Below are 14,656 nucleotides of genomic sequence, written 5' to 3' on the forward strand. Positions count from 1 at the left end.
CCTTGACAATGGATTTGTAACAGATCACAAGCTGGGATTCAACTCAGATGTCTCCTCTTTTGGAAGACAAAAATTATGGAGAAGAAGAGTCCAATTTATGATGTCCCGATTTCTACTAACCAGTCAGCCCTTCCTATCGGCCAGCCCCTCATCTCCATCTCCCCAGTATTCCTAAGAAACTGACTTAAAGCAGTTAAGTAGTGCCAGGGTAATTTTCCCTTCAAGACAAGAGAAACATTGCGCAATTTCTGAGCAGTTAATTCAAAGTCTAATGATAATAGCTGCCACAACTCCAAAACTCCAAGCATGATGTCATTGTGCGGCGCATTAAAGTCTCACACACTGTCGTTCCTATGTATAACAAGATGGCCACAGGACCGTCATGCTCTCACAATTCAGACTGTCTCTGTCTGTCTTGGACACTACTTCACAGATTACGTCTGAAACGTGGAAGATTTCATGAACAAGTAAAGCTGTTAATGATGTGCACAAAAATGTTTACAAAAACTGTGCCTGTTGCCACCAAACAAATACAGGTATTTGGTGTCATTTTAGTGATAATAAGATTATCTACCTTAAAATAGTATGGCTGCCTGCCTGCCTTTTTGTCTCAAACTTCACACTGTTCAAATCATAGTGAGTGTTCCAGCTATTGACTTAAAACGTGGCAGAGACCATCATACGAAAACCTGCCTCAGACTTATATGTCTTATATGCAGCAACAATACTTGTTTTTGCCATAATGACCAGCTTAATGAAATGTATCCAGTACCACTAACTGCCTTTCTTCAGAAACTATTTGGCAAATAAACTCATAATCTGTCATATAATCTACAGTGTTTGGTATATTGAGATTTTCAGAAAGCTTCCGATAAAGTTCCTCATCAAAGATGAATTCTCAAATTTCAGGCTGTAGGTATTCAACTGTGTAAGGAAATACTGTACATTTTAATTCTCCATTAGTTCACCCAGAACACCCACACTGTTAAAGCAGGCGGGCAGAGGCTTGCTTGCAGTTCATGGTTTACGTTGCTGTCACTGCATGTAACACTTTGCTTCTGAACATTAAATGCAGATCTGCCACATTTACCAGGTGTAAAAAAGAAAGAAAGACCTTCACCTTACAGGTGAAAAAACAAAACACAACGTTTCGGCCGTGGAGCCACACATCTGAAGAAGGCTCCACGGCCGAAACGTTGTGTTTTCTTTCTTCTTTTTTCAGCATGGAGTAAACCTATTACTTATTCCTTTGCAGCCTACGCATGCTGACGCAGATACCCACCTGAACTAGGTAGTAGATGTATTGCTAATAATTTAGGCTTGTCCCAAATCTCACTTTTTTTTCTAACCAGATGAAGACGTTAAAGTCTTTTATCATTGTTGTTCAACCTAAACTATTCGAACCAGCTAAAACAGACGTCCGGGAATGAACCCTACATTGTACTGCATTCCCCAGAATACGTTGCGCAGCCTATGACGACACTTCCTCTTTTGACGGTTTGTCCAATCATCCACGCCAGTGAAGTGGCGCGCCAAGGAGAAAGTAACAGCATCACAGGAAGGTAAATAGTTAAAAAGACAGTACGGGAGGATTATGACTATTGTCACATTGTAGAGCAATTAACACAAATCACGGTCACAACAGACGAAGTAGCTGAAGACCGGGTTTGTACATTATGCATTAGTAAATGGAACAGCCATGTCTCTTTTTGCAAAGGTAAGTGGGACTTTTATGAACTTTGGCTGCGCAATGTGGCTAGTGACCAGAGTGGCCTGAAGTACCTTGTTGCAGAACCACGTTTCTTCTCAGTGTTTAGTTTTATAAACCGCTGTGCCAGGGTATGGAGCTGTTTTATCTCCTCTGGAGAGGCGTGCCAAGTGAAACGTGGCAGAAACTCGCTCTCCTCCTCTCGGCTGGATAGTGCTGAGCTGCGCTAGAGCAAGAGCCACCGGCTGAAAGCGAAAACAGCGTTTGTGCATCATATTCGTGTCTTTTCTCCGTTTCCCTGCTTATAACGCTACTGCATGTCCGCGGCAATTGCCCCTTATGAAACTTTTAATGAGCTGCTATTAAATTAATAATATTTACCGAATATTCCAGACTGTAATCCTTCGTGTTCTTATATTATTTATTTAACAAAAAAAAAACCGTATTGAAGGGTATTTAACCACAACAGTTGATCTTTCAATATAGCAGTCTGCTCAGTTAGGGCGCAGGACGTGTGCCAGTCACCTATAATAATAAAAAAAAACAACAACATTTCGCTGAAATGAGATCGGTGCTCGAAGGATTGTAAAGCGCTATGATTTTGGCTTGAATTCCGTTAGAGGAAGAGGAGATCGAGAGAAGTCAGACGCGCGGTCTTTCCTGACGATGTCAAGGACGGAGTGCAAACGCTGGGAAATGAGAGCACACGTCCTCCCTCCTCTGTTGCCAAGTCCTGGGAGCGCCGTGGGGACGGATTCAGGGACTGCCCTGTTGTCGAGGGACAGGTACGTAGCCCAACACTCATCACGAACAAGGAGATGCCTGCTCCCAGCCTATAGCTTAAAACCTCACCATGTATACAGCTTGTCACCTTATCATGAGTAAACGTGCACAAGCAGAGAGAGGCAAGGTGGCCTAGCACATAAGATAAGATCACTTTACTGGCCGTATACAATGTGTCTTTTCGCATACACCAACTTGTTCTAAAAGGGACACACAGACAGGGAGAGAAGCTTGGGGTCAGAGCGCAGGGTCAGCCATTTATACGTGGCCCCTGGAGCAGTTGGGGTGAAGGGCCTTGCTCAGGGGCCCAAAGGAGTAGGATTCCTCTGCCGGCCGCGGGATACGAACCGGCAACCTTCCAGCCACAGAGCCACCACACCGGCCTTGGCGTTACTGTCTTGGTCTCGGATCCTGGCTTCTACTGTAAATGTGCCGGTTGCTGCCATTTTTCAATGTTTTTTTATCGCTGAGTAATAGGTTGCCCTATTGCCCCTCTCCCTTTCGGTTTAATTTTCAGAAACTGGGCAGTTCTGGAAAGAAGTTAAGAGCTGTGAGGCAGTTGGTTCATTCTTCATTCTTAGCTAAAGGTAAGTGAATTGGCGGAAGCAAAGCCGAATTCTTGAAGGTCAGTTGAAAATACAATGTCTTTTGGATCTGTTATAGCACCGAAACCTGCAGAATGCTTGTGGGTATTTTGTGTGCACAGTCAATTTCAGTGTCCAGGTGTTTGGGTGAAACTGTTTTTTGTTTAAGAAACTAATACTTACCGGTATTCCGCCTGATTTTGAATAGTAGGTGTTGCCTTTTGTGTCTCAGATTGCATCTGCTAATATTAATAATTCCTCACACTTTTATATAGTGCTTTTCTGGACACTCCACTCAAAGTGCTTTACAGGTAATGGGGACTCCCCTCCACCACCACCAGTGTGCAGCTCCACCTGGATGATGCGACGGCAGCCATAGTGCGCCAGAACGCTCACCACACATCAGCTCTCAGTGGGGAGGAGAGCAGAGTCATGAAGCCAATTCATATATGGGGATTATTAAGAGGCCACGATTGAGAAGGGCCAATGAGAAATTTTGGCCTGGACGCTGGGGTTACACCTCTACTCTTTTCCAGAAACACCCCAGGATTTTTAATGACCACCGAGAGTCAGGACCTCGGTTTTACGTCTCATCAATCTCAAAAGGTCAGCGCCTGTTTACAGTATAGTGTCCCCGTCACTATACTGGGGCATTAGGACCCACATGGACTGCAGGGTGAGCGCCTCCTGTTGGCCCCACTAACACCTCTCCCAGCAGCAACCTTAGTTTTTCCCAGGAGGTCTCCCATCCAGGTACTGACCAGGCTCACGCCTGCTGAGCTTCAGTGGGCTGCCAGTTGTGAGATGCAGGGAGATATGGCAGTTGGGAAATGTAGTCAGACTCCACCGACCTGCCCACTTTGAAAGCAAGGGAACGTGAGAAACGTAGTGAATGAGAGGAGGCCTTTCAGCCCGTCTCTTCGGCACTTTAAGAGCTGAGTGACCAGGGGAAAGAACCCAGGATATTGGCTTCAGCACCTTGGCAGGTAGCTTGTTCCACACCTCCAGTACTGTCAAACACACAGATCAGAAGCGATGCTGTACTACCGGGATGCTAGGGGTGGACTTTACCCCATGCCTCTGGAAGAGACTGCACCAGTCACCTCAGAGTTTGGTATGAATGATACTGTTACCCATGGGCCACCTTCCAGTTTTCGCCCTCTGCCCTAAGCCCTTCCTTCAAGTCCACACTTCAGTGACACAGAGCAAGTGTGCGAGGATTGGAGGGGGCATCATTATAAAAAGAGTAAAGAAGTGTGGTTTCACAGCTCACGGTCAAAATGCCTTTTGTTGAACTGAATTTCATCTCATCTATGCCTGCACAAAAGTAGTGACACATTGTGTTCATGTTGAGCAAGCTCAACTCAAAACGGGCAAAGTAAACTATAGAAAACTTTTCAGTACCACTCAGGTTATTCAAAGCTGTGTACTACTACAAATACATTTAAAAAATGACAGTACGGTGAACATAACGAGCCCATTCACATTTGTTCAAAGAAAACTATATTAAACTTGGCAATACCTCAAAGCTTTGTACTATTAATGCATGTGCTATTAAATATTCCGTGTACAAAATATATTGCAGGTAAACTAATATTTATCGGTGGAAATGGGGTGACAAAATAAAGGGTTTACGTCAGGACTTTATACCTAGAATACATACAGTATGAATCTAAAGTCGCCTAATGAAATCCTGTCTTTACTAAAATATTATAAGTTTTAAAGGTGTAAAAAAGTTCAGTTTTACTGACGCATAAAATTAAATGTCACCATTCAGCAAGGAATTGGGGGTAATTCCCTTCAGCGAAGTCCTCTCTGATGCGGACCTCTGTTGAGGCAAGTGAAGAAACAAAGAGCCGGGTGACGTCAGTGGGCCGGAGGCTTGACGCACTTATTGCAAGCCAAGGATTTGCAACAAAATACTGACCTTTTTACTTCTTTGCTAGTTAAGAGTCCCACAGTTATCGTAACCTAAAGTTGGGGGGACCGAACACAACGTATGCTTTGGTGGAAAAATGATTAATTGTGTTCGCAAAATATATCCTACAAGTAAAAAGTGAACTTTTTCCTTTTAACTCAGAATAATTGGTTTTATGTGAATTTCAATTTCTTGTGTATACAAGAGGGAAACGCCAGTTTTAGGTGTTTGTGCCAGTTTTCTCGGAGGGCACTGTATATCGCAGTCTCACATTCCAGTCCAGCAGCTACACAAACTGCACTTTAAGACCCTGCCCTTCACGTGTGGCACTTGAGCCCTCCGTATGGCTCAGAGGCGTTGCGTCTCTGGGGACTGTGGGACTTGTTACAAGGCTGGGTCTGAGTCTGTTCTTGCGCATCTCCGCAGCTCAAGCGCAGCCGGAGGACCCCGTGCATATTGTGTGGAGCTCCAGCGACAGCGAGCTGTCCGAGGGGGAGAGCCAGCGGCCCGTGCCCCGAAACCGCTCGGGTGGGGCGCGCGCTGCCGTTAACGCCTATGACAGATACCTGCGTGCGGTCCGCTCGGCAGCAGCAGGCCCTCTCGAAGGTTCGTTTCCCCTGTTGCTCTTCGCTGGCTTTTCCTTCCGGAACGGTCCGGGTGAAATCCTGAAAGCTGGAGTCGGGATTTTAACGTAAGTGTTTGAACGAAGGTGTCTTCTTCAGCCTTGTGAGCATCAGGGAAAACAGCGGCTCTTTCGTTATTTGTACTTGCTGTTGAGCTAATTCCATGTTGGGAGTGAACACGGTGTTTTCATTTTTAAATTGCAGCTCACAGTTACCTTCTGTCTAGTTGGTTGGCACTTCGTGAGGAACTGTAATTCTTCCCTTATTTTAAAGGAGTGTGAAACGGTTCTCTTCTTTGCAGATGAGCTTCATAATATTGACTGGGACACGGAGAGTGACCAGGAGTATGCCGGTAGAGTGGAAGAAGGAAATGTTGCGGAAATATCAGATGGTGATTCAATTTCTGAGGAGCAGTCTGTCCCTACAGTCCTCAAATGTCAGGATCATCCTTCAGGGGTGAGTAGGGAACTAACTGTAAGTGGTCCGATTCGCAAAACTGTTACGTTAATGCTTTTCCAGGTATAGGTTGAAGGCTATGTGAACATGATTTTACCAGGTTTGTACATAATCATGGACTTCTAGTACAATTTTATGAATTGGACATGCTCATTACCAGGTTTGCAGCTTCTTATGGTCTAGGTTCAACTGCTGATTTAAAATCTCTTGTTTTCTTGTTAAATCTAAAAATTCTGTCGAAGCTCTAGTTCTGAAATACTCTTTTCGCCTCTCAAAACAAGGCTTCATTAACAATAGCTTTAATTTTTTAGGACTAGATCATAAGGGTCCATGTGATAAAAACTCTGGATTCTACCTCCGAGTCCTAGCCAGTGGCTCACGAGTGAAGACAGGTGACCTCTGTGATTGCTGTGCTGTGTGCTCAATAACTCCTGAGCTGGGAACATTCCTTCCTTTTCTGGGTCTTGGTTCAGTTTCAGTACAGAGCAGTACCTGGTACTAAACTAATACCTAATACACTACTGTTGGTAGTGATGTCCTATCAGTACATGTTCATGTAAACTCAATCTAGTCTGACAGTATGAAATACTCATAAATATCAAGGGTGGGATACTTATATTCTTTAAAACAATTTTACGAACATTGCTATGAGTTTCGTTTCCATTACATAATGGTGGAGCCTATTTGAAAACCTCACGTTCAAAGCTCCCCATGAAATGTTGCCCATCATGGGAATCGAAGGGGCTCTGAGACTTAACTCCTCCAAGGCAGCCCACCCAGGAGCAGGTGTGCCACCCGAGTGTTTGAACAGGCGCAGCACGGTGTCACCGAGAGGGCTGTTAACTCTCTGGGCCGAGGCAGGAGGGCGTCCTGGCAGCCGTGACCGAGACCAAGCAGCTCTTCCCAGGAGCCCCCTGGTTTTTGGGGGCGGTGGCTAGAAATGGGGCCTCAGGCGCTGAACGTCCGTGCCCCCCGGGGGAGATGTGACCAGACCCCTCCCGAAGCCGCACTGCTGTGGCCTGCCGAGGGGGTGCGGCTCGGCTATCGGTGGCGCCAGTCCCCTCCGGCTGCCCCGAGCCCTGCAAGTGCCTGTCCTTGCCGGGTCCTGTCCCAGTAACAACTCGGCTCTCGAATGCGCCGCTGCAGCACGTCAACTTAAATATTGCTTGTTGAAGAAGGTTTTATTTCTTCTTGTAGGCACTATTAAACGTGAATTCAGTCAGGTTGCTGTGCAGCGAGCGGGGAGCGGCTCTCCAACTCGGGGCTCCTCAGGAATACAGATAGTCATGCCAGCACTCTCTGACCCTGTCCTCCGTCTTAAAATGTGCGAAGAGCCACGGGTTTAGTCATCGGCCGCCCGTTAGAAATCATGTCAGTATTGTTCGGGTGTGAGCATGCGGAAAGGTGAAGTCAGAGGTGTCTTTCCGCACTTTCTCTTTCTCCCTCTGCGAGAGTTTACGGGGTTTGTAGCTGAGAACTGAGACGTGAAAAACGCACAACCTGCTGGTGCTGATCTTGTCCGCCGTTCTTGACAGATCTGAAAACCCCTGCTGCTCTAGTGTAGTCTAGATGTATTGTAATCTTCTCTTGATCTGGGTTGGTCAGATGCATTTTTGCAGAGCCTCTTAAGCAGAATTAAAGACATAGATTGCCGTGCTATTCAGCATTCTGACTGTCAAATTATTTTGTTCATCTGTCCTCCACAATCGTGCCGCTTCTTGAAGCGTTCAACACCACATAATCAAATTTCCATTATTGTACCACTAGGTGGGGCCATTGTGCTGTGTTGTAAATATACTGTAGCTGCATTTAGTAGGTATTCCTTTTCTAACTGTATTATCCAGGTCATGGTCATGGGGGATCTGGAGTCTGTGGTGGCAAGCAACAGGCACAAAGCAGGATACACCCTTGACGGAGCATCTGTCCATCACAGGGTACACACAGACACACACACTCGCATCAGGGCCAGTTTTCACAGATGACAGTTAACCTGTTAACAGTTAACAGTTAATAATAATAATAAATAATAATAATAATAAACTTTATTTTATATAGCGCCTTTAAAGGTGGCTTCTCAAAGCGCTTTACAGGATGACAATAACAATAAATAAGAAGACTACAACAATAAATAAGAAAATTTCACAAGACAGGACACAATTATAATTACAACAATACAACAATAACAATAGAGGAGACCGTGGAAGATGGTATTAAGAAGAGCAGAGGGGTGAAGAATGGAACCAGTTAAGTAAAGGCTTTTCTGAAAAGGAGGGTTTTGAGTCTGGATTTGAAGGAGTTTAGAGAAGGTGACTCTCTAATATCCTTGGGCAAGGAGTTCCAGAGCTTGGGGGCATAGCAGGAGAAGGCCCTGTCGCCCATACAATGTAGACGGGCTTGGGGGACAGTAAGGAGGGCAGAATTTGAAGAGCGGAGGTTGCGAGGTGGGGAGTAGGGCGATAAAAGTTCAGACAGGTATTGAGGTGCCAAGCCATGTAAAGCCTTGTAGGTGAGCATGAGGATTTTAAAGTCTACGCGGAATTTGACCGGAAGCCAGTGCAAGGACTCCAGGATAGGAGTAATGTGAACACTTGCACTAGATCTGGTCAGGATTCTGGCTGCTGAATTTTGGACATACTGCAGCTTGTTCAGAGTAGATTTAGATACCCCAGGGAGCAGAGCATTGCAGTAGTCAATTCGAGAGAATACAAATATGTTGATCAGCTTTTCAGCCACAGTTAATGATAGCATAGGGCGTAGTCTTGCGATATTTCTAAGGTGAAAGAAAGATGTTTTGACAGTATGCTGTACATGTGGGTCGAATGTTAAGCCAGAATCGAATATAACCCCAAGGTTTTTCAATTTTGATTGGAGCTCAAGTACAGAGCCATCTACAGACAGGGTTACAGGACTGGCTTTACGAAGTTGATGGGGGGTACCAATAAGCATGACTTCAGTCTTGTCACAGTTAAGATGAAGGAAGTTTTGAGTCATCCAAATTTTTATGTCAGAGATGCAATTAGATAGAATAGAGACAGCCACATCAGTGTCAGGTTTGGTATGGATGTATATTTGAGTATCGTCAGCGTAGAAATGAAAGCTGAGGCCATGTGATCTTAAAAGCTGACCAAGTGGGAACATGTAAATGCTGAAGAGCAAGGGGCCCAGTATTGAGCCCTGAGGGACACCAGACTTGACAAGACCAATTTCAGACCTGTACCCATTGAGTTAACCCATTGAGTTAACCAAGAAGTCAATGGACTGTGGGAGGAAACCTGCGCGAACACAGGATCATAAACATAAAACATAAACATAAAACATCCACGAAAATAGCACCTCAGAAAGAACTCGTAAAGTCTAGAATCGAACCCAGAACCGAAGAGCTTTTTTTTCAGGCAGTAGCACTAACTATTTCATAGTGTGGTTAGGAAAATCTGGTTTCTTCAGTGACCAGCTTTTTGTAAGGCTGATACCCTTAGATTTCGGGGATAGACTTTGCGAAGGAGATTGTTGTGTGCTCTGACTGGAATGAGCTAGCAGTAGAGATGCTGACGGGCTATTTGTGCTACTTGCGGTAAGTGGTGTCTGGGTGCTCTTCTCCATTGCCTGCCTTTGTTCCCTCCTATGATTGGACTCTTCTTACTGCTGTGTGTGTGAGAGATTGCAGAGATCTGAAGGAGCCTAACACGACTCACCAGGGGTGGCTTTTCTCCATATTTCCTGCAAATGCTTTAACTTGGAACATTGAGAGGGTGTCGTCCATTAAGAACATAGTGCAAATCAATAAACCACATATTTTGTTGCTTTAGGCTTAGAGTGACCTTTTCTTTGCTGAATCCCAACATCTCCCAACAACATAAATACAAGCGATCACCCAAAAAAATGCCTTTACTGGAGAGCGTAAAGTTCATTCTTTGGGAACCACTTGAGAAGATGGAATGTCGGTTCCCCACGTCAACCCCCCCTAACATCAGCAGTCCCAAGATCATAATGACTTTAGCATTGGGCAAATTTAAATTTAATGTGAAAAAAGCATGTCCTTTCTTCATTTAATCAAATGACAGTTTAAAAAAATTCCGCTTGACAATCCCCGATACGAGCTCCGTTCCTAATGTCATTTTAAACACGTGTCCTGAGTTCTCTATATAGCCACTAGAGGGAGCACGTAAACCACCAAATGCGTGGTAGCGATAAAAATACTAATAATGGTGTTTAAAATAGTTAAGTTAAATGTTTATTACAGAAAAATAAATGAGTGGGATTTTGTATTGGCATGTGTCCCGGACATATTTCACCTATTTTTTCCATAAATTGCTCTTTTACATGTTCTGCTTTTTGGGGACCCCTTTTACTCTGTTGACACGAAATGGCTTTTACTCCCTCAAGAAATTGATTATTTTGTCGATGCCAGTAGCGATACCTTGTGATATATACACACCCGAAGACTGTAGCACCATCCCCGCCTTAGAGTCCCTCCAGTTAAGGATAAAGAGGGTTACTTCACTGTGTGCAGGGCCTGCAGAACGGCACTTTAAACCCAGGCGGTGGCTTATCGGCTCTCTGTTCCGGCTGGCTGGTGGGTTGCTGTAGAAGCCTCAAGCTTGCTTACCGGTACCCACGCCAATGGGCTTTAGCATGTCCAGTCTCGCCTTCCTCATGTTTATTAGGAGACCTCTTTCAGTCTACCACCCACCTTCCGGCCCTCAACAACCCATATCGCCCCGTACTTCCAGGTAACACCACAGTGGGGAAATTCAGAGCATCTTCTAAAAAAATCTGGAGCCCGTTCTTACTGTATTACAGTTGTCAGAGATTTAATGCCTCACCTACATATCTGTGTGCCTTCAAAGTATTTATGGGAATTGCCTGTGTTTATTTATTCATATTTGTGAATGCGTCTATGTATGTATGAAAATATACATGGTAAATTAATTAAAAAAAAGAAAGAATCCGCAAGCTCATTTCCAGTCGGACGTCTTCTGTATGGAGAGATTCCAAAGTGACTTGCAGAGACATTATGATAGCTCTGCAAGTCATTTGTACTACAGGATTAGTGTCTCTGTACCATGAGTGCTTAGTGTTATTGGACAGGTGTTGAATCGGAGAAGAAAGGGAATTTATTTCTGTAGGAACTCGGGGTTCCTCGGGTATCATCATGGTTAAACCTTGAAGAGCCCCAGTACTTGAAGAGGTGGGTCTTGGGTGTGTCAAAGGCCTGAGCCGTAATGCTCTGGAGAGGGGCTGTGACATGAAACCTTGAGTGTGTGAACCCAGTTGCATATTAATGGCATACTGTTCTTTCTGAGTCCTTAAGTAAGTCATAATGATGATTGTTCATACTTTGATCATCCAGTTTTCTAAGGGTCTCCTTGCATTTGTTTTTAATTTCTGTGTTTGCTGATTTTCCAACTTCACGCAAGCTGCAGAAACATTTTCTTCTCACTTTTGTTCCTCATTGTGAAGTTGTGGTTGGCATCTTGGAGTCCCTACAGCACTGCAAACTGCTTATAGAATAGAATCTTTATTGCCACATGACCAAGGCTGGTGGAAATTGTTATTGGTACAGCTTTGCTACAGACATTTGACGTGTGACAATAACACACAGAATGTAAATACAGGACCAGAATGCACAATATACAATACAGATTATTAAAATACAGGACAATGAGAGGCAGAACACAATACAGAACATAAAATATAAAATCACACCTCTCTTAAAAAGCTGTGTCGGCACTCCAATCAGTTGAAATATCATTTTATTGTTTGAAAAACCTAACAGTACAGGGTGGCTGTAAAGTCTTGTGGTCGCTTTGGAGCATAAGGTCAAATCTGCATACTGTACAAAGAGAACTTCAGGGAACATTGATGAGCTAAAGAGATGTTGACCAGTGGGAGTAGGTTATCATTTTCAGCCTTATATACAGCTGTATCAGTCCGGTGAGTGATTCAGGAATGCACTTCTGTTCTAAACTGGTCTCATTTCATTAGGTCAACCGTGGCTCAGAAGTCACTCCTGAATGCACAGAGCCATTCTGAAGAATCAGTCACCTTACGAAGTGATAAAGGTTTGTTGCATTCACCATTTGTGCAAATATATTATCTGCTCTAGAGGATTTTTATTTTACCATTTTGTTGTTCTGGGTTGGAAAAGAGCGATTGTTATCTCCTTTCCTTCTATATTTGTATTCATTTAATGTATCATCCTATAACAAAACAGCACATAATTACATTTCATACCCATATACACATATATGCCAAAGTTAGTCATATTTTCAATAACAAATTCATGCATTATTAATTAAGTAAGCAAATAAATTATTTAAATAACTGTTTGAGAAAAAATTACATTCTCTATAAGTGGGTTTTGAAGAATCTGTCCGTTGTCTAAGAACACATTTTTCACCAAGGAAACTAGTGCTGTATTGTCTTGGTCGTATCCAGCGTAATCATTATTAATCACTAAGAATGCACAGAATAAAATAGTAAAGGAGTGCCATGCATTGTGTGATTAGTGGGGAGTGCTGAGTGAAGAGTGCTGCTGCTGAAATATGTGGGATATAGAAGGTTTCAAGCATTATGAGATTCTGTTACAGGTTATAATACAGTATAACGTATTTCTGGGTGCTTTTCAACAAACTCAAAGGTTTGACGAAGAAATATGTAGTAAATATCTTGAGTGCCTGTATAGTCCTGTATAGCCTGAGTCATAGTAGGATGTTGTGATGTTCGTGAAACTGATTTTGTGCTGATACAACTTGGAAATCCTCAGAGAGACTTCAGCCTGAGCACAGCTATGGCATGTTAAGAATTTCACCCTTGCGAGTCATAGCAGATGACTTCACATCCCCGGAGAGCCCTGCAGTGTGCATCAGTTTCGCTACGTATTAAAGAAAATTGGCAACATCCACAGTAAAATGGACCATTGTGGCAACGTACAGGATAGTAATTATAATCAGGAAATGACTCCCATTTTCATGCATTTGAGAACATACGAGGTTAATATTGGTAATGCAGCTAAAAAAAAAACTGTGCTGTGAATTTCCCAAAAAGGCATACATTATATTTGAAAGAATAACTAGAAACAGAAATGGAAAGTTACTCCAGCAGGTTGCATAATAAAATCCAGAATTAGACAATAAAGACACATTCGTTATACGACTAGTCTCATTCCACTTCTCCTTTGATCTGCTGGATTATGCTTAACTACTTGAACAGGGTTCGCGTGTAGCCCTACCCTTTAATAGTAGATACAAATCTCCTTTTTAAATAAATAAAAGCCCTTGGGGCTTTTGTGGCCAGGTAGTGTCTTTTCTCACATTTAGCATGACTGGTGTGTCTTAATTACCATCTTTACCGTGCCTGCACTGAATACAGGGTAAAACAAGTTTGTGCAGGATAGTTTGTGTTGTGAATAGTAGGCTTATGATTCAGAAAGGCATGCTTCATGATGTCATAGCCTTAATCTCCTTCCTTACAATAACTCTGGTAGTGGTGTTTGTGCAAGGCAGGGCAGGAGCACTGTAGGAATGCTAGTACAGTAATAACTAGTTCTCAGGTCGGTAATGACCATCTGTATTGGTAATCCAGAGACTGATCTGTGGGGATATCTCCAGTTAGCGGATTAAATACAGTCTGAAAAGTGCACCACAGATTGCTCTGCTGATGGTATATTTTCACATTTTAATGGGGGGGTTTGAGGACAGAACAATGAGCTGACAGACTTTTGTCTTTCTTTAGGTTCAGTTTTGAAGTTGTTGGCTTGGTTGGGCTTTTCGTGATCCAGCAGTGACTGGTTCTCAGACATGACTTCATCAGCCAGTGGTTGCTTCTCATATGATCTCTACAAACAGGCACAGCGGCAGCGGAAACATAGCGTCTCTGCGTTTTGCAGCGTTCCAAAGTGGAAAGGCGAAAGAGATGGAGTTGCAGTACTTTACATTAAAAGGGGGGGATTTGGGCACTGGAATTTCCTCCACTCTGTTTTGCGTCTGTCTCGGTTATACAGTACGATGAGAATCCTTAATTGACTTATTATCCAAAGTCCCTTTCAATTGTTTGGGAAAGGCCGTGCCCCATATCCAGAATCTCACAAAAATGTGTGAGGATAACCTGAAACACTGTTTAAAAATGAAAGGTGTGAAATGTTGTCTCTTAAGAGTGCAGCAGATTCTGTCAAAGACCTAATTGTGTTCCCTTTTCATTAAGTCACTAAATGTTATGACCTGACTGAAGGAATAGAGTGGGTTGTAGACCAAGAGCAAAAGCAGGGAACTGATTCCTCTGCACAGTTTCTTTCAAGCAGTGAGTTATTGGAGAGATTAGAGTCTTCTGGTTTCAGTTCCACCCCAGCACTCTGTTAAATAGTTGGGGGGAATCATTTAATTAACAGCATAGCTGTAATGCATCCAACCCGACTCCGAGTAGTTTAGGTGACTGTCTTTTAATGAAGTGAATGTATATACGATGCAAGTGTTGAAGACCTTAAGAAAAATGCTAAGTGTGATTTGTATAGAATAAAAACAAAAACAGTTTAGAGCAAAGACCACACGTCACTAGACCCTTTGGGAATTGAATACAGTTGTCCTAT

The 14,656-nt window shown here is 43.4% G+C and overlaps 1 protein-coding gene across 4 annotated transcripts in view; it reads left to right on the forward strand.

Annotated features, from left to right (window-relative positions):
- The first annotated feature begins 1,518 nt into the window (after positions 1–1,518).
- spidr (scaffold protein involved in DNA repair) overlaps positions 1,519–14,656 on the forward strand; it is a 119,477-nt gene continuing 106,339 nt past the window's right edge. For 2 of the 4 annotated variants that reach the window (XM_015353742.2, XM_015353743.2), the window contains exons 1-5: positions 1,525–1,717; positions 2,329–2,493; positions 3,009–3,078; positions 5,420–5,599; positions 5,918–6,072. In XM_015353742.2, the coding sequence (XP_015209228.2) occupies positions 1,700–1,717; positions 2,329–2,493; positions 3,009–3,078; positions 5,420–5,599; positions 5,918–6,072 (588 nt within the window). In that variant the 5' untranslated portion in view covers positions 1,525–1,699. Of the gene's footprint in view, positions 1,718–2,328; positions 2,494–3,008; positions 3,079–5,419; positions 5,600–5,917; positions 6,073–14,656 lie in introns of all 4 variants that reach the window. The other 2 variants (XM_015353745.2, XM_015353744.2) reach the window with 2 other exon arrangements.

The sequence above is a fragment of the Lepisosteus oculatus genome, chromosome 6 (assembly GCF_040954835.1).
Source record: "Lepisosteus oculatus isolate fLepOcu1 chromosome 6, fLepOcu1.hap2, whole genome shotgun sequence".
In the NCBI taxonomy this organism is placed as follows: Eukaryota; Metazoa; Chordata; class Actinopteri; order Semionotiformes; family Lepisosteidae; genus Lepisosteus; species Lepisosteus oculatus.